Source organism: Neofelis nebulosa, chromosome 3 (genome assembly GCF_028018385.1).
Source record: "Neofelis nebulosa isolate mNeoNeb1 chromosome 3, mNeoNeb1.pri, whole genome shotgun sequence".
NCBI lineage: Eukaryota > Metazoa > Chordata > Mammalia > Carnivora > Felidae > Neofelis > Neofelis nebulosa.
In genome coordinates this window covers 195626234-195653096 of record NC_080784.1, presented here as the reverse complement: position 1 = coordinate 195653096, position 26863 = coordinate 195626234, and the positions used below count along the sequence as shown (strand labels likewise).

General features: G+C 40.7%; 1 protein-coding gene across 1 annotated transcript; it reads right to left on the bottom strand.

The window, feature by feature from the left end:
* Positions 1-2051: 2051 nt before the first annotated feature.
* On the bottom strand, positions 2052-26863 carry LOC131508100 (uncharacterized). The gene is made up of 3 exons (XM_058723343.1): positions 26811-26863; positions 18314-18713; positions 2052-2476 (listed from the first exon to the last, which is right to left on the bottom strand). The coding sequence occupies exons 1-3, from the start codon at positions 26861-26863 to the stop codon at positions 2225-2227; spliced, it is 705 nt and encodes a 234-aa protein (XP_058579326.1). The 3' UTR covers positions 2052-2224.

Genomic DNA, 26863 nt, shown 5'->3' with positions numbered 1-26863 from the left:
CCTCTCTGTAATGTTTTTCCCCCTTCCCCTTCCCCATGGTCTTCTGTTAAGTTTCTCAGGATCCACATAAGAGTGAAAACGTATCGTATCTGTCTTTCTCTGCCTGACTTATTTCACTTAGCATAACACTCTTTAGTTCCATCCACGTTGCTACAAAAGGCCATATTTCATTCTTTCTCATTGCCAAGTAGTATTCCATTGTATACATAAACGCAATTTCTTTATCCATTCATCAGTTGATGGACATTTAGGCTCTTCCCATAATTTGGCTATTGTTGAAAGTGCCGCTGTAAACATTGGGGTACAAGTGCCCCTATGCATCAGCACTCCTGTATCCCTTGGGTGAATTCCTAGCAGTGCTATTGCTGGGTCATAGGGTAGATCTTTTAATTTTTTGAGGAAACTCCACACTGTTTTCCAGAGTGGCTGCACCAGTTTGCATTCCCACCAACAGTGCAAGAGGGTTCCGGTTTCTCCACATCTTTGCCAGTATCTGTAGTTTCCTGAGTTGTTCATTTTAGCTACTCAGGGGCCAGAGGTTTCAAAATGGTTCAAGTCATTGTAGTGGTTCAGCACACCAGCTTTTGTTCAAATCCCAGCTGGTCTATTTTCTCACTTACCACCAACACAGTAAATCAGCCCTAAAGGAAAAACCTGCTCATTTCTAACACTATGTGACTATCTGGGTCAGGAACACCAGATTCAGTATGTCCCAAGAGTGAACTCACCATTTTCTCTGTCCTCTGAGTTTGCCAATCCTCTGTATTTTCATTTCAGTGACTTTTATTGCTGTTCACCTAGTTACCCTACCTAGAATAACGATAGCAAACAAACCTCGGCACAAGGCACTCTTCTAATGACTTTTTTGGTATTCAGTTAGATCTATTCACACAGAATGACTGTATGAGTGTAGGCACTATTACCATCCCCATTTCACAGATGAAAGAACTGAGATGGACAGGATACATGATTTGCCCAAGGCATTCCCATCCGTGGCGCCAAGATTCAAATCTAGGCAGTCTAGTCCCAGAACTCGTATCTTTTAGTGTGCAAAATACTGCCTCTAGGGGCACCTGGCTGTTTCAGGTTGTGGGGCCTGCGACTCTTGATTTTGGGGTCATGAGTTTGAGCCCCATGTTGGGTGCAGAGATTACTTTTACTTTTTTAAAGATGTATGAATCTTTTTTTTAAGTTTGTTTATTTTGAGAGAGGGAGAGCACGTGGGCACATGCTTGTGAGCAGGGGAGGGGCAGAGAGAGAGAGAGAGAGGGAGAGAGAGAATCCCAAGCAGGCTCCTTACTGTCAGTGCAGAGGCTGATATGGGGGTTCCATCCCACAAACCACGTGATCACAACCTGAGCCGAAATGAAAAGGTGGATGCTGGGGCGCCTGGGTGGCTCTGTCAGTTTAGTGTCTTTGACTCAGGCCATGATCTCATGGTTTGTGAGTTCGAGCCCAGTGTCAGACTCCATGCTGACAGTTCAGAGCCCTTTAATTTTATTTTTAAAAGTAGTATCTATGCCCAACATGGGGCTTGAACCAGACCCCAAGATCAAGAGTGCATGCTTTTCACCTACTGGGTCAGCCAGGTGCTCCCACATAGTCCTCTTAAACATCTCTCATCCCCTCTGCTCTGTTCACACTGATACAGACTAGTTTGGGCCCCACTGGCCCTCTGATCAAACTACCGGTTTCCTTGATTTTAGCTTCTTCTCATTCAATCCTTCCTCCAAACCAGCTAGTCAGAAGTTTTTCTAAAACATAGATCGGATAAATGACTCTCCATTAGTTCAAAACATTTAACAGCAGTTTCTACAGAATGTGTTGTTTGGTGAGGAACCCAGCGCATTCCTGTTGATATGAGCATCTCTTGTTTCCCCACTAAAGTGAGCCCTCTTTGAAAGTAGGGACATTTGGGATGCCTGGATGGTTCAGTCAGTTAAGTGTCCAACTCCAGCTCAGGTCATGATCTCCCAGTTTGTGAGTTCAAGCCCTGCATCAGGCTCTGCACTGACAGTGAAGAGCCTGCTTGGGGTTCTCTCTCTCTCTCTCTCTCTTTCTCTGCTCCTCCCCTGCTCTCATTCTATCTATATCTCAAAATATATTTTAAAAATAAATTAAAAAAGATAGAAAGTAGGGACACTTTTGTTCATCTTTATATAACCATATCTCCCCAAGAGCCCACAGGTACAAAGGAGGTCACAATATCGTTAACATAAGAACCTTAACGATTCATGGCTCCTCCAGCAGGTGCAGGAACTGCAGCTTTAGCAAAATCCACCATTGCTACCAAGAACTTTGGACTCCCCAGGGATGTTTCTGACATGCTCAGGAGCAGATTCTCTCCCACTGTAGCTAGGCTGCTGCCTCGCATGACAAACGAGCCACTGTGGTTCTCCCGTTCATCCTCGGGGTCCCGTGTGCTGATCATCATCATGAGCTTAGGTGCCACAGTGGTACAGAATGGCTTTCTTCCCTGTGAAATAATGTTAAAGGAGGGTTGGCTTCAGCCTCGTGAGTTTCGTGCAAGAGCTTTCACATGGAGCCCTCTAGCTCCCTGGGCATGAGATCTGTCAGGGGTCTGAGCCAGGACAAATTTGAGGTACAGCCATACCATCATATTCGAATCGCTCCTTCCCTGCAACAATGGTTTTGTATTGGTCCAACTCATTTCTTTTTCCCTTCGGATGGTCTGCCTTATTTAAGTGACCTCGGCAAATGTGGTCAAACTTCTGTGGGGCCACCCTGGCAGTATGCTAGATGTATACGATATGAGTCACAGAGTGACCACAGGGAACATACACGCCAAGCTACATCTGTCTCTCCCTCCCCACAACCCTCGGCAACCCCACTGGTTAGCACGGAGCTCTGTGCGTACGAAAATCTCAATCAATGTTTTTAAACGTAGTAAAAATAATTTATATGCCACTTGAGAAGAGCCAGAGTTTATCTGAGGAAAGCAGCACAAATTTGGATGAGATGAGACTCACTGGCCCTAAATCTACAACTACACAGAAATTCTGGCATTTCAGGAAAAAACAAAAACAAAGATCGTGGGCTCTCAGCTGAGATGCATTTGACTGTTGCCAGGACTCTGGGGACTACAGGATAAAATGCAGTGATGTTCTCCAAAGCACCCCTCCAAAGGAATCTGGGTCACAAGTGAAGTGCGCAAGACCACATGCCAAACCCTTCGGCTGAAGCAAGGGGAAGCTGATTCAGTTTTCTTGTGACCTACTGGAGACCGGATTGCAAGCGCCTATTGACACACTCTTTCTAGAAAGACCATTTATCCGGCAGTGATGACCTCCCCATGAGAACATGACCCTTGCAAAGGGTCCTCCACTCCTCCCTGGAAGAGAAGAGGAAGCACAGAAGAAGCGCCTGGGGCAGAGCCCCACCTCCTACTTCATGGGCATGAAATGCCAAAATGACCATCATCTTTAGCCATGCACAAACAGTAGTTTTGTGTGTTGGCCACTCCACTGTCCCCTGCCAGCCTGCAGAAGGAAAAACAAGGCTTACAGAAGGATGCTCCTTCAGACGGAAGCAGCACTAAAAGCATCCCGAATCAAGATGAGTGGGAAAATATCCCAATAAGCACACTTTGTATTGAAAAAAAAAAAAAAAAAAAGAGACCATTTAGTTATCTCGTTCATGTAATGCAAATCTTTTAGATTGACTTGACTTTTCAGATTCTAAATATATGAGGTATTTGTTGTTGGTTTTATTTTTATGAAACTGGAGCCTATTAAACATTAGGTATCAATGGAGAAAACTCACCCAAACTGCTAACTGGATCAGAGTTTTCAAACATTGGTTGTGTTTTCAGTTCACTGGTATTAATTAAGATTCATTTAAAAAGAAATTACCAGTTGTTGAATACGTTCCAGTTTAATGTGAAAAATTATAAACTGTATTATAGTACTATTACAAATTGCAACTATGAATCATGAAATTTCAAAAAAAGTCATGAAATTTTATCCCATGGTTAATGATTTGAATCATGGTAGGTGTAAAGGACACTTGAAACATGTCACAGTACTTAGGTTCTATTCTTTGGTTCTTGCACTAAATAACCATATGCTAATGGGCAAGATCTTTAACCTTTATAGCAATCCCTGAGAAAACACAGTAAAAGTGCCTAGCATAACACGACATATTCTACAGAAATTCGACATTTTTTTTTAAATTTTTATTATTTTTGAGAGAGAGAGAGAGAAAGTGGGAGGGGGAGGGGGAGGGGCAGAGAGAGAGAGGGTGACACAGAATCTGAAGCAGGCTCCCAGCTGTCAGCACAGAGCCCGATGTGGGCCTTGAACTTATGAACCGTGATATCATGACCTGAGCTGAAGTTGGACGCTTAACCAACAGAGCTACCCAGGTGCCCAGGAATTCAATATTTGTAAAGATGGAAGTTTTATCACATATTAAACAACTTGTATTCTTTATGAGTTACATACTAAGTAGGAATATTCTCCTATCTGACACATAAATCTGGAAAGACTCATGATTGCATTCAAATGAGACTAAGCAATGTTTCATACTGCCCTCTAAATGCAAATTAAATGGCATAGTATAGTGCTTTTTTTTTTTTTTTAATTTTTTTTTCAACGTTTTTTATTTATTTTTGGGACAGAGAGAGACAGAGCATGAACGGGGGAGGGGCAGAGAGAGAGGGAGACACAGAATCGGAAACAGGCTCCAGGCTCCGAGCTGTCAGCACAGAGCCCGACGCGGGGCTCGAACTCACGGACCGCGAGATCGTGACCTGGCTGAAGTCGGACGCTTAACCAACTGCGCCACCCAGGCGCCCCTATAGTGCTTTTTTAAACAACAGGTCACAAGCCAATTGTGAATTGAAACCAGCAAACCTTTTTAATAGAAAATGCCAGAGCAACTTGCTTAAAGTCTGAGCAAGGACTATTGCCTGTTGCCACAAATACCATCATCAATCGTAGCAACTGTTATAAGAAACAATCAGGTAGGGGCGCCTGGGTGGCTCAGTCGGTTGAACGTCCGACTTCGGCTCGGGTCATGATCTCACGGTCTGTGAGTTCCAGCCTCGCGTTGGGCTCTGTGCTGACAGCTCAGAGCCTGGAGCCTGCTTCGGATTCTGTGTCTCTCTCTCTCTCTCTCTGTCCCTCCCCCACTCATGCTCTGTCTCTCTTTCTCTCTGTCAAAAATAAATAAACATAAAAAAAAAAAACACAACCAATGGAAAGGATGTAATAAAACATGAATCACTAGGATGGTTTGATTGCTGACTTCTCATTTGCTTTCCTGGTATAAGATGGTCACCTTAACTATTGCTTTACTGGGAAAGCTCATAATTGTACAAAATGTTTGGCTAATATATTCCAATTATTTGTGGCTTAATGTGTGAAGGAATTTCATCTGCTACAGACAGGAAGTATCAAGATTTTCAGCTACAGATGTTCAGTCCATTTGTCAGAAACTATGTAGTAAGACATTTTCAACTTTGTAAATTGTAACATTTTAATCAAACTAATACAAATTGCACATAAATACAAACTGCATATAAACTATATTTAAAAAATAATAAAAAAGTATGAAGTGAAGGAATGTCTGACTGGCTCAGTTGGTAGAGTGTGTGACTCTTGATCTTGGGGTCGTGAGTTCGAGCCCCATGTTGGATGTAGAGATTATTTTTTGTTTTTTGAGATTACTTTTTAAAAAGTTCATAATTTTTTAAGTGTTAAGTGAAAACAGTATTCGAGCTCAACTTGAACGCTGAGTTGAACATTCAACTGAACATTGGCTGAACCTGGAATGTAAGGTAATGACTATATGGAGAAAAGTGTTTATTTTTTAAATCTTTTAACAGAGCTTATTTGTTTTTGAGAGAGGGTATGTGTGCGAGTGCAAGCAGGGAAGGGCACTGAGAGAGAGAGAGAGAGAGAGAGAGAGAGCGAGCGACAGAGAGAATTTCAAGCAGGCTCTGCACTGATACACAAGACTCAAACCTACGAACTATGAGATCATAACCTGAGCTGAAACCAAGAGTTGGATGTTCAACCGACTGAGCCACTCAGACACCACCAAAAATGTTTAAACAGCAAAGCTTTACTTCATCGAAGTTACATTCTTCTTCTTCCTTTTTTAAATTTTTTTTATTTTTAAGCAGTGTTTATACCCAGTGTGGGGCTCAAACTCATAACCCTGGCATGAAGAGTAACATGCCCCACCAACTGAGCCAGCCAGGTGCCGTCATTCAAGCTACATTCTAAAAAGAAAAAAAAAAGTACAGAAGATTATAATAAAGATAATTTAATTTGTGGGCTTATCAAATAATTGCTACCTTAAAAATGAAAGCATAAGATCTTTACAATCAAAAAGCTACTTGGAAACAAGCTAAAATTATTGATGAAGAAAAGGAGAAAAATACATTCAAGTCCCCAGTCTAATTTCTTAGTCCACCATTGTTACTGATGAAACTTTACTATCGTCATGAAAGCATATTGTGAGACAAAAGAGACTCACATGCTTTCTTTGATCATATTTGGATACAGTATGTATACCTTTAAGTCTCAGCTAATTAATTAAAATCTCTGCAGACAGCAGCTTATTTATTTACTATCTTATAACAATTAGAAGCAATAGTTCTTACTGTAGTCTGTAGATTTCAAAATCCAATTTGATGAGAACAAATTGCATAACACTTTGATATATGTAGCAAGATCAGTTAGTACAGATCTATGTCGTTTAAATATTACATTGCACAATACCACCTCACACTTGTCAGAATGGCTAATATTAACAACTCAGGCAACAACAGATGTTGGCGAGGATGCGGAGAAAGAGGATCTCTCCTGCATTGCTGGTGGGAATGCAAACTGGTGCAGCCACTCTGGAAAACAGTATGGTGGTTCCTCAAAAAACTAAAAATAGATCTACCCTACCACCCAGCAATTGCACTACTAGGCATTTATCCAAGGGATACAGGTGTGCCGTTTCGAAGGGACACATGCACCCCCATGTTTATAGCAGCACTATCAACAATAGCCAAAGTATGGAAGGAGCCCAAATGTCCATCCATGGATGAATGGATAAAGATGTGGTATATATGTACAATGGAGTATAACTCAGCAATCAAAAAGGGTGAAATCTCGCCATTTGCAACTACGTGGATGGAACTAGAGGGTATTATGCTAAGTGAAATTAGCCAGAGAAAAACAAATATCATATGACTTCACTCATATGAAGACTTTAAGATACAAAAAAGATGAACATAAGGGAAGGGAAGCAAAAAGAACATAAAAACAGGGAGGGGGACAAAACATAAGAGACTCTTAAAGAAGGAGAACAGAGGGTTACTGGAAGGGTTGTGGGAGAGGGAGGGGCTAAATGGGTAAGGGCCATTAAGGAATCTACTCTTGAAAACATTGTTGTACTATATGCTAACTAACTTGGATGCAAATTAAAAAAAATAAATTTTAAAAATGCCAAATAAAATAAAATGAGGAACAAAGGCAATAAATAAATAAATAAATAAATAAATAAATAAAACACTGTACAAAACTTATTTGGATTTATTTACAGGAGATAATATATTGTTGGGTAATGTAAATTAAAAAAAAAAAAAACTTGTGGAAAATCCAACGTAAGAATAGACAATAGTATAATGAACACCCTCATGTACCTAATACCAGGCTCCAATAATTGTCACCATACTGGGGCGCTTAAAAAATGTGCAATCCATTCTAAGCTTAAAGCTTAAATAACAAGCCGCAGACTAGTTTTTTGGTCTCCAGTGTATATCCATCTGCCTGAAAGACTTGACTTCCTTTAACATTTCTTGTCTAATAGATCTGCTAGTGATGAATTCTTTCAGCTTTAGTCTGGAAAAGTATTTTGCCTTTGTTTTAAAGATATTTTATTTTTATTTTTTAATTTATTTTTAAATGTTTATTTATCTTTGAGACAGAGAGAGACAGAGCACGAGCAGGGTAGGGACAGAGAGAGAGGGAGACACAGAATCCAAAGCAGGCTCCAGGCTCTGAGTTGTCCGCACAGGGCCCAACGTGGGGCTTGAACTCATGGACCATGAGATCATGACCTGAGCCAAAGTCGGACGCTTAACCAACTCAGCCACCCAGGCGCCCCTGTTTTAAAGATATTTTAAATAAATCTTATGTTTTACCTAAACACTTAAATACTTATCTTTAAATATTCTTTCTCTGGGCATAGAACTGTAGGTTGACAGGGCTTTTCCTAATACATCATGTATACTGACTTTTACAATTTGTTTCCTGAAGGAAATCTGATTTCATCCTCGTCTTTTGACTGTTTCCAAGTTACTTGCAAATAGTGCCTTTATCCTCTTGTCTCTCTCTCTCCTTTTTTTTTTAATCTCTCATTGGTATTAAACAATTATGATGTGCCTTGGTGAACTTTTTTGCATACTTCTTGTCCTTGGGATTCATTGTTCTTGAATCTGTGGGTTTATAGTTTTCATCAAAATTTAAATACTTTTTAGCTATCATTTCTTCAAATAGGTTCTTTAAATTCCTTCCCCACACCTTAGTCTATTCAACATATTGGATGCTTTTAAAAATTTCTGTTATCTTGCATTGTTTCCATTGGTAGGTCTTCAAACTCATTAATTTTTTTCTGCTGCAATATCAAATCTGCCATTTATTCCAACCGGTGTTTTATATTTCACATATTATACTTTCTTTCTATAAGTTTGGTTGGTGTCTTTCCATCTTCCATGTCTACTTGACTTTTGAACAAATGGAATAGTTACAATATAATGTCTGCAAATTCTAACATACTTGTCAGTTTCAACTGATTTGACTCATCATGGGTCTTATTTTCCTACTTATTTACATCTGGTAGTTTTTGACTGGATGCTAAACATTAGGAATTTTATCTTTCTGGGTACTAGATATTTTTTTATTTCTACAAATCTTTGCTCTGGTACAGTTCCTTGGAAATAATTTGATACTTTCAGGTCCTGCTTTAAACACAAGGCAAGACAGAACAGTGCTCAGCCTAGGACTAATTACTCCCCACAACGGAGGTGAAACCTTTCTGTGTACTCTACCCAATGCCCTGAGAATGATGAGGTTTTCTTTTCCAGTCTGTCTTGTAGGAACAGACATTATTCCCAGACCTTTGAGCTGCTCTATTACTTTCAGGTGGTTTTTTCCTCAGCTGCATATGTTGATTAGTACTCACCTAAAAACTCAAGAAGAGTCCTTCCAGATTTCTAGAGCTGTTTCTGTGCAGCTCTCTTCCCTCTAATGGTCTCTGCTGCAAACTCTACAAGGACTCTCAGCTCTGTCTCCTAAGATTTCACCAGGCTGTCTCTGTTTCCCCCCTCCCTGTGCAGTGGCCTAGAAACTCTCCCAAGGCAGTAAGCTGGAGCAATCATAGAACTCACCTTGCTTCCTCTCCACGAGGGCTCACATCCTTCGTTGCCTCATATCTTGAAAAACAGTGTTTCAAATATTTTGTCTATTTTTTAGTGTTAGTGTCCTGTCTCAAACTTTTAACCATCATGCCTCAGAAGCAAACAAACAAACACACAAACAAACATTTGATACATTCAAGAAAAATATCTGGATAGATTCACTTGCTTTCTAAAACTCTGAATCAGAAAATCAATTATACTCGAGAAGAACATAAAACATTAACACTTTTCATAAACACTGAACAATGATATGAGACATTAGCTTTATCATTCTTTTGAATGAAGACTGCCCATTAAAAAAACAGAATTACTATAGCACTACTTATTAATAGTTTTAAATACTTAATCCAATTAAAAACAAGAGAAACAGGGTTAATAGTGTATCAGGCATGTGAGAATTACCCTTGTGTATCCGACTGGAACGAACTCCTAAAGACAGCACACTCATCACATTAAATAAAATGTCGCCCAGTTTTTATTTGCATTGTGTTTATTTGGGATTATTTCTCTGTTGTATTTACACATTAGTGAAATTGCATGGGATATTTTTTTCTTACAAAGGGATCATTGCATGAAACTTTTCAGTGATATAACCTTCTGTTCTCCCTATCAGCTTACATATTTCTATTGTGTTAGGAAATAATCAAGGTAATGGCGTTTAATGATGAATTAATTTGTCATATACCTACAACCATTGTTTTTGCAAATTCCATGAGTTCACTGGGAGTTACTAAAAAAGAAAACAGTGAGTCTGCCACTGCAGGCTACTTTTACATATCAGACAGATGAAGCAACTCTAAGATGGTTCAGCGAAGCGTAACCAGGCTTATAGAAGATTTTTTCACATCACTGACTCCAAAGCATCTGTTCAGTTATATAAGCTGTAGAAGAATGTGACTTCCCTCTAGTTTTCTTATATTTTGTTACATAACTCATTTTCTTCAAATTAGTATTAACTACACCTAATATTTATAGGACAAAGAAAGTAAAATGGGAAACAAAACATACTAGTACAAAAAGAAATAAGAGGAGGGACACCTGAGTGGCTCAGTCGGTTAAGGGTCCAACTCGATTTCGGCTCAGGTCGTGATCTCACGGTTGAGTTTGAGCCCCTCATTGGGCTCTGCGCTGCCAGTGCAGAGCCTTCTTGGGATTTTCTCTCTCTCTCTCTCTCTCCCCCTATCTGCCTTTCCCCAACTTGCGCTCTCTTTCCCTCAAAATAAACAAACTTAAAAAGAAAAACAGAATTCTGACAGTAGGATTGCAAATTGGTCCAATTACTTTAGCAAAACACGTGAGCACCACTAGGTAAGCTGCACAGCGACACACTGCCATCTAGCATTTGTACCTGTATTTGTTTACCAGAATTGCCATAACAAAAGTACTACAGACGAGATGGCTTAAACAACAGACAGTTATTTTCTTGGTTTTGGAGGCTGGACATCTGAGGATCAAACTGTCAGCAGGTCCGGGTCCTCCTGAGGGCCCTTTCCTTGGCTTGTACGTGCCTTCTTCCAGTGTCCTCACACGGCCTTTCCTCTCTCCATGAGTTCTCTGTATGTTCTAACTGCCTTCTGTTATCAAAACACAAGTCAGACTGGATTAGGGCCCCCTCTCAAAGGCCTTATTTGAACTTCATTATTTCTTTAAAGACCCTATCTCCACATACAGTCCCATTCTCAGATATCGGGAGTTAGGGCTTCAACATATGAATTTGGGAGACACACAGTTCAGTCCCTAACACTACCTCTAGGCATTATCAGCCAGAGAAATTTTAGCACATGTTTGACCATGCTGATGGCAGTTTAGTTCATAATACTAAACACACTGGATAATTCAAGTGTGCTGTCTTTCTACATTTTCTTTTAATGTTTATTTATTCTTTAGAGAGAGAGAGAGAGAGAGAGACAGAGTGTGAGTGGGGGAGGGGCAGAGAGAGACACACAATCCGAAGCAGGCTCCAGGCTTTGAGCTGTCAGCACAGAGCCCGATGGGGGACTTGAACCCATGAACCACGAGATCATGACCAGAGCCGAAGTCAGACACTTAACTGACTGAGTCACCCAGGTGCCCCAAGTGTGCCCTCTTTCTAAAACGAAATGCTGTACCATCTAGTAGTGAACAAGAAGGAGCTATAGCTACATGCATAAATTTGCACTTCAGATTCTTACAAAGAGTATTAAGTGGAAAAAAAAGCAGTTACAAAAGTGTATATGTAATATACCTCCATTTATATTAAGGTGAAAAAAGGCAAAGATAAGTACTTATTTGGGGGATACATCTACGTAGCCTTAAAACTAAAATAAAGTAAACTCTAAAGAAAAGAAAGCCAATCAACAATAGCCAAAGTATGGAAAGAGCCCAGATGTCCATCAATGGATGGATGGATAAAGATGTGGTATACATACAATGGAGTATTACTCAGCAATCAAAAAGAATGAAATCTTGCCATTTGCAACTACATGGATGGCACTAGAGGGTATTATGTTAACCAAAATTAGTCAGAGAAAGACAAATATATGACTTCACTCATATGACGACTTTAAGATACAAAACAGATGACCATAAGGGAAGGGAAGCAAAAATAATATAAAAACGGGGGTGGGGGGAAATAAGAGACTCTTAAATATGGAGAACAAACAGAGGGTTACTGGAGGGGTTGTGGGAGAGGGAGGGGCTAAATGGGTAAGGGGTAGTAAGGAATCTACTTCTAAAACCATTGTTGCACTATATGCTAACTGGGATGTAAATTAAAAAAATAAATTAAATAAAAATTAAAATAAAGTCCCACCAAAAAAAAAAAAAAAAAGAAAAGAAAAGAAAGGTAATTAGTAACACAAAATTCACGATAGGGTTTCCCCTGGGAAGGAAAGAAGGGGGAATACATTCAGAAAAAGGCATAAGAAACTTACAAAGGTACCTCAGCATTCCATTTAACTTAGATGTTAGGTATATGTGTTCATTTTATTATTCTTTCATGGAGTAATAAAAAATGTATCTGATCTTAATTCCTGGTTTGGAGCTCAAAAAACCTTGGCATTTCCTGAGAGATAGGAATGTCTTGTTATTCTGGAGTCCCTTTCAACTTTATGTGAGTTTATGGTAATGAGGGGACTCGAGCAGGGGTTGGGCATATGAGGACCTTAGATTCAGGATGGAAACTGGTCAGCTGAAAAACAATCAGGTGATTACAGGGCAGGAACTTTCAGGCCCATCACCCTTTTTCCAAGTAGGGGAGAGGAACTAGAGATTGAGTTCAAATAGTCAATTATTTAATCAAACATATCTACTCAATGAAATCTCATAAAAAAACCTGAAACAACTAGGCTCAAGCTTCCAGGTTGGTGGATACAGAGACAGGCCGGGACAGTGGCATACCCAGACAGATCATGGGAGCTCTGCACCCCCATGCCTCCCTTACTTTGCCCTATAGATCTCTTCCATTTGGCTGTTTCACTGCATCCTTTACAATAAAACTGTAATAGTAAGTACATCACTTTCCCAAATTCTGTCAGTCATTCTAGAGAATTTTCATACCTGGGGAAGGGGTGTGGTGGTCATGGGCATCCCCAAAATTTGCAGTTAGCTACACAGAAGTGGAAGCAGTTTGGGGATATCAGAGATTTGTGGCTGGTGTCCTAAGTCAGGGCAGTCTTGTGGGACTGAGCCCTTGCTTGACCTGTGGCTCTGCTCTACTTATATTTACATTATAGGATACCAAGTTGGTATCAAAGGATTGCAATTGACTTTAAAAATAAAGGAGAGGGGACGCCTTGATCTTGGGGTAGTGAGTTTGAGCCCCATGTTGGGTGTAGAGATTAAATACACGTTAAAAAAAATGTTCAATATTGCTATTGAAATAATGTATCTTTATTTTTTTAAATTTTTTTTCAAGTTTTTTATTTATTTTTGAGAGAGAGAGCATGAGTTGGGGAGAGGCAGAGAGAGAGGGAGACACAGAATCTGAAGCAGGCTCCAGGCTCTGAGCTGTCAGCACAGATCCCGATGCAGGGCTTGAACTCACAGACCTTGAGATCATGACCTGAGCTGAAGTCAGACACTTAACCGACTAAGCCACCCAGGTGCCCCTGTATCTTTATTTTTTTAATGCTTATTTATTTTTGAGACAGAGAGAGACAGACAGACAGTGCAAGCCAGGGTGGGGCAGAGAGAGAGAGAGAGAAGGAGACACAGAATCCAAAACAGGCTCCAGGCTCTGAACTGTCAACACAGAGCCCAATGAGGGTCTCAAACTCAGGAACCATGAGATCATGACCTGAGCCGAAGTCAGATGCTTAACTGACTGAGCCACCCAGGTGCCCCTGAAACAATGTATCTTTAAATGAGGTATATGCATGTATCACACACTCTCTTCTCTCACTTATATATTATATATTTAATAAGGAAAAATTCAACTACGTGCATTTAAAATCAATAAGACACCGTGAAGTAGCACATACCTTTAACCATGGGGCAATCGTTACCCAAATGTTCTAAGTCTTGAAAGAGCTGGGATTGCCTGTATCCTCACATCTAATCTTTTAGCCTAATAAGAGCTTCATTCTTTTTATGCACAAAACATTACCAATCTGTCCTTTTTCCAGCTTATTTCCCAAGAATTTACTTAGAATCTGGCACACTAAAAACCCAACTTCATTGCTATTTGCCTCAGTCCTGAAAAAAAATACATAAATCAAATTATTCCCAGGTGGCATTATAATGACAACCATTTGATTTTCCCCAGGTTCAGAATTCCAGAATTTAATAATAATTCATAAGGAAGCCATAATTCATGCAAAAAAGTTATGTTAATTTCATGCATAGGTTTACTAAATATATATTTAATAGAGTCTCAAAATAACCTTTACCTGAAATAATATTTGCCAAATAACAAGAATGCAATAATTTTTGGATCAAAAAAAAGTCTTTGATCTTCTTAAGTACTCATTTAAATATATTTGCCTCAAACTGGTTCCTAAGTTTTTTAAATTAAAGCTAGCATTACAGGGGTGCTTGGGTGGCTCAGTCGGTTGTGCATTGAGCAGCCGACTCTTGCTGTCAGCACACAATCTCATGGTTCATGAATCAGGCTCTGTGCTCTATGAGATTGAGCGACCCCTACTCCTCCCATACTCACACTTTCTCTCTCTCTCAAAATAAATAAACTTAAAAAAATAAGGTAGCATTAGAAAAGTAAACAAAATAAATTAAACCTAGTATTATACAATAAATTGGCTTTTGGTTATAATATTTTATCATAGAAAATATTTATAAGGTAACTTTCATAGGACATAAATATGTGTGTGTATATACATATACCATGAACTTACTTATCATCACATATAAATTTAGACCCCTGGGAGCTGTCTTTTCTCTAAATTATGCAAGCTCTTGGGGTGCCTGGGTGGCTCAGTTAGTTAAGTGTCCCACTTTGGCTCAGGTCATGATCTCGTGGTTTCGTAAGTTTGAGTGTCACGTTGGGCTTGCTGCTGTCATTGCGGAACCTGCTTTGGATCCTCCGTCTCCCTCTCTCTCTGCCCCTCCGCGGTTTGTCCTCTCTCTCAACAATAGAATAAACACCGAAAAATAAATAAATGTTATAAGCTTTTAAAGCTTTAAACCCATTAATTTTTTAAAGTTTATTTATTTTGAGAGAGAGCAATCCATGGAGGGGCAGACAGAGAGAGAGAAAAATCCCAGGTAGGCTCAGCGTCGTCAGGGAGGAGCCCAACACGGGGCCGAACTCATGAACCTGAGCTGAAATCAAGAGCTGGACATGGGGCACCTGGGTGGCTCAGTCGGTTAAGCGGCGGACTTCGGCTCAGGTCACGATCTCTCGGTCTTTGAGTTCGAGCCCCGCGTCGGGCTCTGTGCTGACAGCTCAGAGCCTGGAGCCTGCTTCAGATTCTGTGTCTCCCACTCTCAGACCCTCCCCTGTTCATGCTCTGTCTCTCCCTGTCTCAAAAATAAATAAACGTTAAAAAAAAAAAATTAAAAAAAAAAAAAAAGAGTTGGACACTTAACCAACTGAGCCATACAGGCACCCCAAACCCAGTCAATTTTTAAATGATACATACACTCACTGTAAATGTTAGCAAAAAATGATTTCAAGAGAAAGTAAAACAATTAAAATAACTTGAAATCTCACTTCCTTCTTCTGCCTTCAGTTTGGCTAAATGAAAGTAAAATAAACTGCTACAAAGTGTATTTCTCACTCCTCTGCAGGTTCATATTTACAGACTATCATAATGTATTTAAGGTATGAACACGTGCCTCCTGAAAAAATGTTTTACTGATACCCAGAAATATAAAAACAATCCTTCAAACTACATTGTTAAGTCTTTATTCCTAGCACTGACCTAAGACTCCAAGGTATTAATAATTTCTCACCAAACTAAAATCTTTATTCTTTAATAACTCTTAAATGCCTATCCAGAAGGAGAAATTATTAAGGAAGATAGCCTTGAATAATCATTTACTCTTGCTCTCCTGTTTTTGATTTATTTCTGTTATGGAGCAAGGCAGCACAGATTTTGATTACAAAAGATTCTCTTGATTCTTCTACACACCCTTCAATCTATTTAGGAAAGATACATACAGTTCAGTTTAAAAAAAAAAAAAAGGAGAGCACCTGGGTGGCTCAGTCGGTTAAGCTGCCGACTTCCGCTCAGGTCATGACCTCTTGGTCCGTGAGTTCGAGCCCCGGGTCGGGCTCTGTGCTGACAGCTCAGAGCCTGGAGCCTGTTTCAGATTCTGTGTCTCCCTCTCTCTGACCCTCCCCTGTTCATGCTCTGTCTCTCTCTGTATCAAAAATAAATAAATGTTAAAAAAAAAAAAAAAATTAAAAAAAAAAGGAAAGAAAAAACCCACTGGTGTCAATTCAACACTGCCTTTTACAATTACGCTTTCCTATAATACAGCAATTTCTTTTCTTTTTGATGAATTGTTTATCATTGTAACTCATATTCCCACACTGTTCAGGATTTCACTTACAATTTTCTTTTCTATCATAAAACATCCTCTCGGTTATATTCCAGTGGTTCCCAAACCTCCTTCTCCTCCTCAAAACAAACAAAAAAAAGCAATACCTGTCATCCTTGGCTGCTGGGAGTGTAGAATGGACCACTCTATGAAGGGCAGCTGTCAGTACTTATCACATTTACAAATCCCTTTCCTATAAGGGGCGCGTGGGTGGCTCGGTCAGTTAAGCTTCTGTCTCTCGATTTCAGCTCACATCGGGATCTCAAGGTTTCCTGAGCTCCAGCCACCAGTTGGGCTCTGCACTGGCAAAGAGGAGCCTGCTTGGGATTCTCTCCTTCTCCTCTCTCTCTGCCCTTACCCCACTTATGCTGCTTCTGTCTCTCTCAAAATAAATAAACTTAAAAAAAAAATGCATTTCCTACTTGACCCAGTTCTCTTCAGACAATCTGACAGTTACCTGTGTAAATGTAGGATACGACATGTATTCATTAAAATATTGTTTCTAGGGGACCTGGCTGGCTCAGTCCACAGAGCACGGGCTCTTGATCTCAGGGTTGTGAGTTTGAGCCCCACCTTGGGTGTAAAGATTAAAAAAAATTGTTTTGAATATGTAAAGGCTGGAAACTGTGTACATATAGTGGATTGGCTATAAATTGGAGTATGTCCACAAAATGGAATATGTCACAGCTAAAAAAAGAAAAAAAGAGAGGAAATGTAACTAGACAGTGATAAGGAATATCAGAATATACTATTAAGTGAAAAAAGCAAAGTACAAAACAATGCAGAAAATATTGAAGAAAGAATGGAGGGAAATAAGCATGCATAGTCATATTTGCTTGTATTTGCATGAAGACTGGAAGGATAAACAAGAAACTGATTAAAAATGGTTACCTTTAGGGGCGCCTGGGTGGCTCAGTCGGTTGAGCCACCGACTTCAGCTCAGGTCATGATCTCACAGCTTGCGAGTTCAAGCCCTGTATTGGGCTCTGTGCTGACAGCTCAGAGCCTGGAGCCTGCTTCTGCGTCTGTGTCTCCCTCTCTCTCTGCCCCTAACCCACTCGCATTGTCTCTGTCTCTCTCAAAAATAAAGAAACATTAAAAAAAAAAATTTAAAAAATGGTTACCTGTAGAAGACTATGAGGGACAGTACTGGTGGGGACAAGGAAGGAGCATTTCTTCTGTGTAGTTAGTGCTTGTAAAATATTTACTGATTCATGTCGTGTGAAGTCTGAGTTAAAATAAAAACTCCTGCACCTAACATTTTTTTCTATTTCTTAAAATCATAATAAAAGGCAATAAATATACGGGCGCCTGGGTGGCTCGGTTGGTTAAGCGGCAGACTCTTGATCTCAGCTCGGGTCTTGAATCTCAGGGTTGTGAGTTCAAGCCCAGAGCTGAGTCACCACCACCACCCCACCCCCCTCCACCCCCCCATCCCCCTAACCTCCCCACCACCCCCACCACCGGTACTGGGTATAGTCTACAAAAAAAAAAAAAAAAAAGGTGATAAATATATCAACCTGAAAAGTCGCTGGTTTGTAACAAAGATGCACTTATTTGCACTGATTTTGTCAAGAATTTAAAAGTGTGTTTTGTTAAAATCATTACAGGGCAGAAACATAAATATGTACTTATATATGTATTTTAAACCTAGTTTAATGAAATGAAGATGTATGTTAAAAGTCCGTGAGCTGTTAACCTAAAGAGACACAAGACTATGATCATTAAATACAACATGGGTCTCTAAACAAGTAAACCAGGTAAAACGGTACTAAAATTCAAAATTCCCTACAATCGTCTTACGAAGGCCGTCAGGGGTAGCGTGCGCTCAAGGGTCACTCGGGGGTCCCGGGAGCGCGGGGGGACGGCGGCCGAGGCTGGGGCCGCGCTGACCTTGCAGTAGGTGCGGCTCAGCGCCACCTCGAACTTCGCCTGGTTCTTGGTGCGGCTGCTGCGCCAGTGGAAAGGCCTCCTTAACCGACAGCAGCTTCTTCTCCGCCCCCATGGCGCCGTGACTTGGCTGGGACGAGCTTCGTCCGCACAGGGGTACTGCGGCCCCGACAGACTGCGGGACCAGACTCCAAATCCGCCTCCGGCTCGGGTCCGCCCGCCGCTGAGCACCCAGGGCGGGGTTACCGCCAGAGCGTTCAAAAGAACTCCCGCGGGATAAGCAAATACCGCGAGACTACCGCGACACTGCCGGGAGGCGAAAATTTCGGCCCTGTCCGCCGTTTTGCGCGTGCGCAAAGGGTCGAGCCAGTGTTGTTTTTTGTTTTTTGGTTTTTTTTCCCGGCTGGAAGTGAGATGTTAGTGAGTGGTGAGGTTAGGCCGGAAGTGGTGTTGCGTAGGGAATGGGGGGAGGGGGGACGAGCTGAACCGCCGCTCGTCGGGCGAAGCGGGAGGCTTGTGGCGCTGGGCTGGAGGTGAGAAGAAGGGCAGCCTCTGATAGGGATGGACCAGAGTCTGCTAACGGGAGATATCCCGGGTTTCATTGGGGGAGGCACCTTCTGGTTTCGCACAGGGGACGAATTGAGGCCTCCCGGGGCGAGAGGGACAGCAATCCGGGGTCTGAGCGGAGCTATTCTAGGGTCGGTTGGAAGAGGCAAGCTGAAATTCTTAGAAGGCCTGGTTGGGCCCGAGAGGACTGGAGAGAAGTCAGGAATCCGCTGGAAAGAGGATAACATGTGAATATACCTGAAGGTGATACCTGCAAGTTCCTACCCTTAGGATCTAGTGTCCTACCTAATGAGTGCATCGAGGCAATACGGTAAACGAGAGTACAAGAGACAGAAGGTAATTTTAGGTTACGGGTTATGAGACAGATCTGCAGTGTCTTCGGGAGGGAATCAAGCCTTACATATCCTTTACAAATGTAGAATATTTTATACAGACAAAAGTATAAATCATACATTGTGTACTCGCCACCTAACTGCGGAAATAAATTACATAAATTCCTTGATAATATAAATTGAAGTCCTTTGTCTGACCCACGCAGTCTCATTCTTCCCTCTTGCCCAAGGTAGCCACTCTCCCAAGCACTTTTATGCTTTAATTTTAACAACATATATGGTAATGTTTTGCATAATTTTAACAATCAGCAGTGTATATATCCTTTTGTAGCTTGCTTGTTAACTTATGTTTTTAAGATTTACCAGTGTAACGTAACTCTGGTTCATTCATTGTAACAGCTGAACAGGTATTCCCTTATATTACTTTTTCAGTATTTATCCTTTTTTTTTTTTTGCTTTGTATGCCCAGTGCCTGATACATTGTAAGTTCCTAAATACTAGTTAAGTGAATGAATGCTGTAGCATTTGAGCTAAATCATTTAAAGAATGAATAGGATCTCAAATGACTTAAGGATATTCCATACAAACAGAATACTAGTCAGAAGCAGAATCGTGGAAGTGCAGGACAAATTTCAAGAACTTTGGTCGTCTTAGATCTTAAAATATAGAATTGTATGAAGGATAAGATGAGGCTTAGATTTAGAGAAATTGTCCTGAGGAGAATGCACTAGCTCAGAACCATTAGAGGTTTTTGAATTGTGAGAAAACTGACCAAAACTAATTTTTGTGAGTGCCTGGCAATAAAAATAAATGAAAAGCTGTACTTTTATTTTTATTATTACTTTTTTAATGTTTGTTTTTGAGAGAGATGCAGAGCACAAGTGGGGGTAGGGCAGAGAGAGAGAGGGAGACACAGAATCTGAATCAGGCTCCAGGCTGCACAGAGCTGGACACCGGGCTCGAACTCGCAAACTGTGAGATCATGATGTGAGCCGAAGTTGGGCACTTAACCAACTGAGCCACCCAAGTGCCCCCAAAAGCTGTGTTTTTAGAGGATAATATTCATAACACCATGGAGATATGTCTAAGATGTAAGAATTAGTGTCAGGGAATTAAAGATCACCTGTTATGCTTACAGCAAGAATGATCATTGCATTAAACATATAAGACAGTCATGCATACTTCCTTAAAATCCTGAAACGTTTTCCTAGACCATTCATTCATAGCACCACTTTCCTGAGGAACTGTTTCACACCTTCTGTCAAACTTGCAACATTTTCTACTTCTGTGTTCCACGTAGCTGATACCTTGCTGATACCTTGTGTCCTGTTTCAGTTAAAAAAGGACTTACCCCCCTGGAGGCCTGGCGGGCTGAGTCAGAAGAGCTGGAGACTCTTGATCTCCGAGGTCAGGAGTTTGAGCCCCACATGAGGGGTAGAAATTACTTAATTAAAAAAATAAACTTAAGTGGCACCTGGGTGGCTCAGTCGGTTGGGCGACCGACTTCGGTTCAGGTCATGATCTCACAGTCCGTGAGTTCGAGCCCCGCATCGGGCTCTGTGCTGACAGCTCAGAGCCTGGAGCCTGTTTCAGATTCTGTGTCTCCCTCTTTCTCTGACCCTCCCCCGTTCATGCTCTGTCTCTCTCTCAAAAATAAATAAACATAAAAAAAAATTAAAAAAAATTAAAAAAAAAAATAAACAAAAAAATAAACTTAAAAAAAAAAAAAAAGGAAAGGGTTTCCTAGGCTTTCGTTACCACTTGTACCAGGTCTATACCCTAATACATTCCCTCTACTATTATTGTAGGTGAATTGTCTGATTTAGGAGAGGGAGTACGCTCTTTAAGAATGCTTTTTGAGGGTGCCTGGGTGGCTCAGTCTGTTGGGCATCAGCCTCTTGATTTTGGCTCAGGTCATGATCTCACTGTGGGTCCAGCCCTGCGTTGGGCTCTGTAATGGCAGTGTGGAGCCTGGTTGGGGTTCTCTCTGCCCTTCCTCACTCCTGTGAGCATGCTCTCTGAAAAATAAATAAACTTAAATACTTAAAAAAAATATTTTTTAATGTTTACTTTTTTGAGAGCGAGCGAGAGACAGAGCTCGAGAGGGGAAGGGCAGAGGGAGACACAGAATCCGAAGCAGGCTCCAGGCTCTGAGCTGTCAGCACAGAGCCCAGTGCGGGGCTCAAACTCACTGACCATGAGATCATGACCTGAGCCGAAGGACTGTGAGATCATGACCTGAGCCGAAGTTGGACGCTTAACTGACTGAACCACCCAGGTGCCGCCCCCCTCAAAGAAATACTTTTTTAATTCAACAGTCTGAAGTATAGCCAATTATAAACTCCTGAGAGGATTGGGTTGAAATAGGAGTGATAAAAATATTTTAAAAAACAATGCTTAAATGACAGTTGGTTTTGTCTAAAAGAATAGTAATTCAAACTTATAAGTGAGATACTAGTATTTTACGTGAGTTATTTTTAGGTAGATTTAGGTGCTAAGCTTTATAAACTAAATCTAAACATAGTTTACATGTATCTTTGTATAGGACCCTTCTTTCTGCTACTTAACATTATAAGCAGTTTATTGTAAAATAGGGTATCTTTGATTATCCTATTTTAAAGAATATGTTTTACTAGCCTTTGTCTTACATATTACCAAATTGTTCAAATATAGTTTGGTAATTTATTTTTCACTGACTGGTAAAAATAGTGTCATTCATTCTCTCGTTTATTTCAAATACATTTACTGAGTACCTACAGTATGACAAACACATTCTAGGAACAGGTAGATAAGATTCATTTGTGCAAAATCAGTAACCTGAAACTACATCACATAACTATGTTAGTGCATCTTGGTATATAAGGAAACTTCCCCTACAACTAGTTGGTCAACTTAATTGAAATTCTATCCTAAAGGATGGCTATGCTATATGCACATCTGATTAAAGAGCATTATTGCTCGGAAATGACAACGGTCAACCTCAATATGTCTATCTTAAGCATCAGTGCACACGTTTATGATCTTTTAAGTTTTGGCCATGAAGGGATCTGTCCCAGCAGAGCCCATTTGGGCTGTAGACTTACACTGATGTACTTGCCCATGTTATGTATGGTATGTGTATGCTCTGATGTACATTGACTCCTAATTATGAATATGTCTCTTCAAATTAAAATTCCTCAACTTATGGTTAGACCAAAAACAGGTTTGAGCCTATCCCCCAAAACTCCTATGACTTCCCATTAAGAGAAGTTAAACAAATGGAGGGCAGACAAAAGACTTTGTAGCACATTTAGCCCCTTTTTTCTTTAGCTGTATAAGGTAAATATCTATAAAATACCTGGGGGAACATGGCATATTTTATCCTTAAAATTGTAGTGGCTTGTGGAGCATCTGGCTGTCTCAGTTGGGAGAACATGCTATGCTTCATCTTGGGGTTTAAAGTTCAAGCCCCATGTTGGGTGTAGAGATTACTTAAAAATAAAATCTTTAAAAACAACAACAAAAACCGCTAGTGATTTGAGATTTCTTGGAGGGAAAGAAGTATTAAAAACAAGAAAGCATCCTTACTGGAACTTTTAACTGAGAGGAAGAGTCAATAATTGTTCTCTTTCACCTTTTAAGGGCAGCTATGTATCTAAGTCAGATTGCTTTTAAGGCTACTGTGATTTCCCTCCAACTCTTCTTACTCATTAAAAAGAAATCTAGATGCAGTTGAGTTTCCAACAATTTAGTTCTGGTTTAAACATCGATGATATACACCGTGCTCTGACATCCAAGAGAAATAAACTCTCTAGTCCTTACCAACCTATCTTGGAAGACAGGACATAAGAAAAGCTCTGCCTTTTTCAGACCATGGTGAAATATTTGGAACATGCCATCTTTCAAGGAAACCTCTAACCAAGATTAAGTCAAGGCATCTACCAGTCCCCGAATTCTCTCCCAGATGCACATCTTTTTAAGTATAGCCTGGTACTGTATACAGTAGATTTCTAGTTACTTAGGCTACTTAGCCATCGTTAAAACATTTATAATAACTAGCCAAGCTGATATTTCCAAGCCCCTCCTAAGGCAACCAACATGTAAAATTGCCACCACTCTAATAAACCCTGACCTCTGTCCCTATCTGTAGGTCTTCCTAAGGGCACCAACCCTTTATATTACTATAAACAGAAAACTATGCCAAGAGGGTGCTAGCCTAGAGACAAGGTGATGCATTTTGTGCTGTTGCGTGTTACAACTTCATCCTACTCCTACAGCAACCCCCGTTTCCTCAGTGGCCTCTCCTGCCACTTCCCTGGCACCTTCCTGAAGCTGCATTCCAGCATTGCTCCAGGGAGCCTATTAAAGCTTTTTGTAAAGTTTTAGCCCTTAAATTCGAGATTTAACATTTGTCCAATGCTAAACTGACCAAACAGGACAGATTTCTCTTGACCAGCTCTTCACATCCCTGTTTCTCACTGAATTATGCCACATCATGTGACCCATGTCACAGCCATCTTTACTCCTGCCTGTACCTCCAGATCTGTACCCTTCAGTTCTAACTTGCTTCTGTTTTCTGACATTTCATATCAGAGACCAACAAGGTACCTGAGTAGCATGCTAGGCCGTTATGACTGATGAGATCCTTGAGTAGTCCCTTTGGTATTTGAAGTCGGCCAGTATGAATGAGTTCACATTGGCACCTTTACCAAAAAAAAAAAAAAAAAAAAAAGAAGAAGAAGAGGCATCAACAACTACACTTTGTCTATAATGTGTAATCTGTGTCCACAATTATGGTATGCTCCAGCAACAAAAAGATACACAGCCTTTGCTGATATCCTCATTTAAAATGCACCCATATGTACAGTCCAGCAGATTCCTTTGTATTTACCCACAGGAGTTGAAAAGTTATGTTCACACAAAAATCTGCAACTGATGTTTATAGCTGCTTTTTTGATAATTGCCAAAATTTGGGGATGCCTAGGTGGCTCAGGCAGGTAAGCGTCCAACTTTGGCTTGGGTCACAATCTCACCATTCATGAGTTCGAATCCTGTGTCAGGCTTCAGGCAGGCAGTGTGGAGCCTGCTTGGGATTCTGGCTCTCTCCTCTCTCTCTCTGTCGGCCCCTCCTCCACTTGTACATTCTCTCTCAAAATAAATAAATAAACTTAAAAAAAATTGCCAAATCTTGGAAGCAACCAAGAAGTCTTTCAGTAGGTGCATGGATAAATAAACTTTTATATCTAGACAATGGAATATTATTCTGTGGTAAAAAGAAATGAACCATCAAGCCATGAAAAGACATTAAGGAACCTTAAATATGTATTACTAAGTGAAAGAAGCCAATGTAAAAATGCTTCATACTGTAAGTTCCAGTTTATGACATTCTAGAAAAGGTAAAACTGGAGACATTAAAAAAAAAAAAAATCAGTGATTACCAGGGATTGGAGGGAAGTAGAGATGAATAGGCAGAACATAGGATTTTTAGAGCAGTGAACATATTCTGATATCATAGCGATGGATACATGTCATACATTTGTCAACCATTGTCAAATTATTGTTAATAGTGAAGTCCATATAGGTATAATTAATGAAGTCTCACAGAAGAATATCACCAAGACTATAGCCTTTTCTTTATAGCCTTTTCTGACATCTTTTTTGCTCAAATTTACCGTTCTCTGTGATGCCTCTTTCCAAGCTGGCTTTATAGTTGAAAGGGTAGGTCCCCACATAAATATAACAGCGATAGGCTGATGAATATTGATGGCATATAGATAATGTATGGCTCATTTTAAAAAAAAAATTTTTTTAATGTTTATTTTTGAGAGAGACAGAGACAGAATGTGAGTGGGTTAAGGGCAGAGAGAAAGGGAGACACAGAATCCAAAACAGGCTCCAGGCTCCGAGCTGTCAGCACAGAACCCGATGCAGGCTCGAACTCGTGAGCCAGGAGATCCTGACCTGAGCCGAAGTCCGACGCTTAACCGACTGAGCCACCCAGGCGCCCCTATATGGCTCATTTTTGAGAGCTGCTTGATATTCCTTATACCCATACCTTGCTTGTGTCCTAGTATACAAGTCTGCTCTTTCACTCAGGTGAGGAATTGGTGGTAGTTAGAAAGGAAAATACTTAGTGTGTTCCCCTAATCGGGATTCTAATATTCCTCTCAGGTGAGTGGGGGAAATCTGCTCACCAGACAAATAATAAGTAATCTTAAGATAATGTGTATTTCAGCTTTAACACTATGACTTCCTGGAAGAACTCAAGGGATGCAGGATTTATACTAAAAAGTAACAGGCCTTATGGGGACAATGGGATTAGGACCAAACTATATGACTTTGTAACTAGAGCAATAACAAAAATGATTCAAAACCTCTTCAGGATTTATTTTAATCAGGCATGATAAGACACACAGACACAGAAATGTCACACAGTAGGAAGTTTTCATACTCCCAGATCCCTAGAGGCAGGACATAGAGCATGCCAAGCCATGCAAGGGGCCACAGGGGGAAACAGGAGGTTTCAGGAGGCAGAGGAAGCAGAAGGGAAACTGCAGAAAAGCCTGTATTGTGGAAAAGCCTGGGTATTTTCTAGGGCAGAACCAGTGAGGCAGCATGAGCTGGCTAAGCAGGTTTAAAATTGGGTTTTTGATTGATTTCAACAGGCTCTAGGGCATAGGGGCTGTTCCCAGTTGTCAGATACCTGACTGTGAGATGACTGGGGTGGAGGGGAATATTGCCTGAGTTTAAGAGCCTGATTGGGGTGGGGTGGGGTGTGTGTGCAGGTGAGGTGGGCTCTGGAATGGTGAGTTTGCATATGAAAGTTGTGTTAACTGGTTGAGCTGGTTGCTATCTGTTGAGTTGTTTGCCATCTCTAGAGTAGTTTTGGGGGATGCCCAGTCCCTCTCTGATTCGTGAGAACCCGCAAGCCAGAGTGCATCAAGAATACAGATAATAAGAAAATATTAATGCAAATGATTCTAATAACAGTTATTCACGCTGTAAGATGTTGAATTTTTTTTTAAATTTACTTATTCTGAGAGAGAGCGTGTGAGTGGAGGAGGGCTAGAGAGAGGAAGAGAGAATCCCAAGCAGGTTCCACACTGTCAGCACTGAACCAGATGTGGGGTTCAAACTCACAAACCGTGAGATAATGACCTGATTCGAAAGCAAGAGTTGGACACTTAACCGACTGAGCCACCCAGGTGCCCTTAAGTTGTTGAATTTCTAGTAAACACTACAGTAAGTATAAGGCTTTACCTCCCTCCCCCAGAAAGGCGGAACAACTTGATGGAATGCTATGTAAGAAAGTGCTGTGTATGATACTAAGACCCAAATAACACGAAGGTCAAAGGGCAGTGCAGTGAGCACAGGTTTCCCCTTTGAAAATAGGGCATTCCTGTGAAATCCCCTGCTTTCAGAAAGTTGGTGTGAGGCCACTTTGCTTTTACCAAAGACCTACGTTAGTATGGTAACGGCTCTTTTCACAAAAGTGAAAATCCTCTTTGGATTTCTTTCAGTTAGCAAAAACAGGTATCAATGTAGGTCTGCCCTAGAAGTGAAATAGCATAACACAACCTTTTAGAAAGTGGGGGATACCTGTGCTTCTACGATGGACATACCCAAACTGAACTGGGAGGAAGTCTAAAGTGGCAGATGAACCATGGGCCTCCAT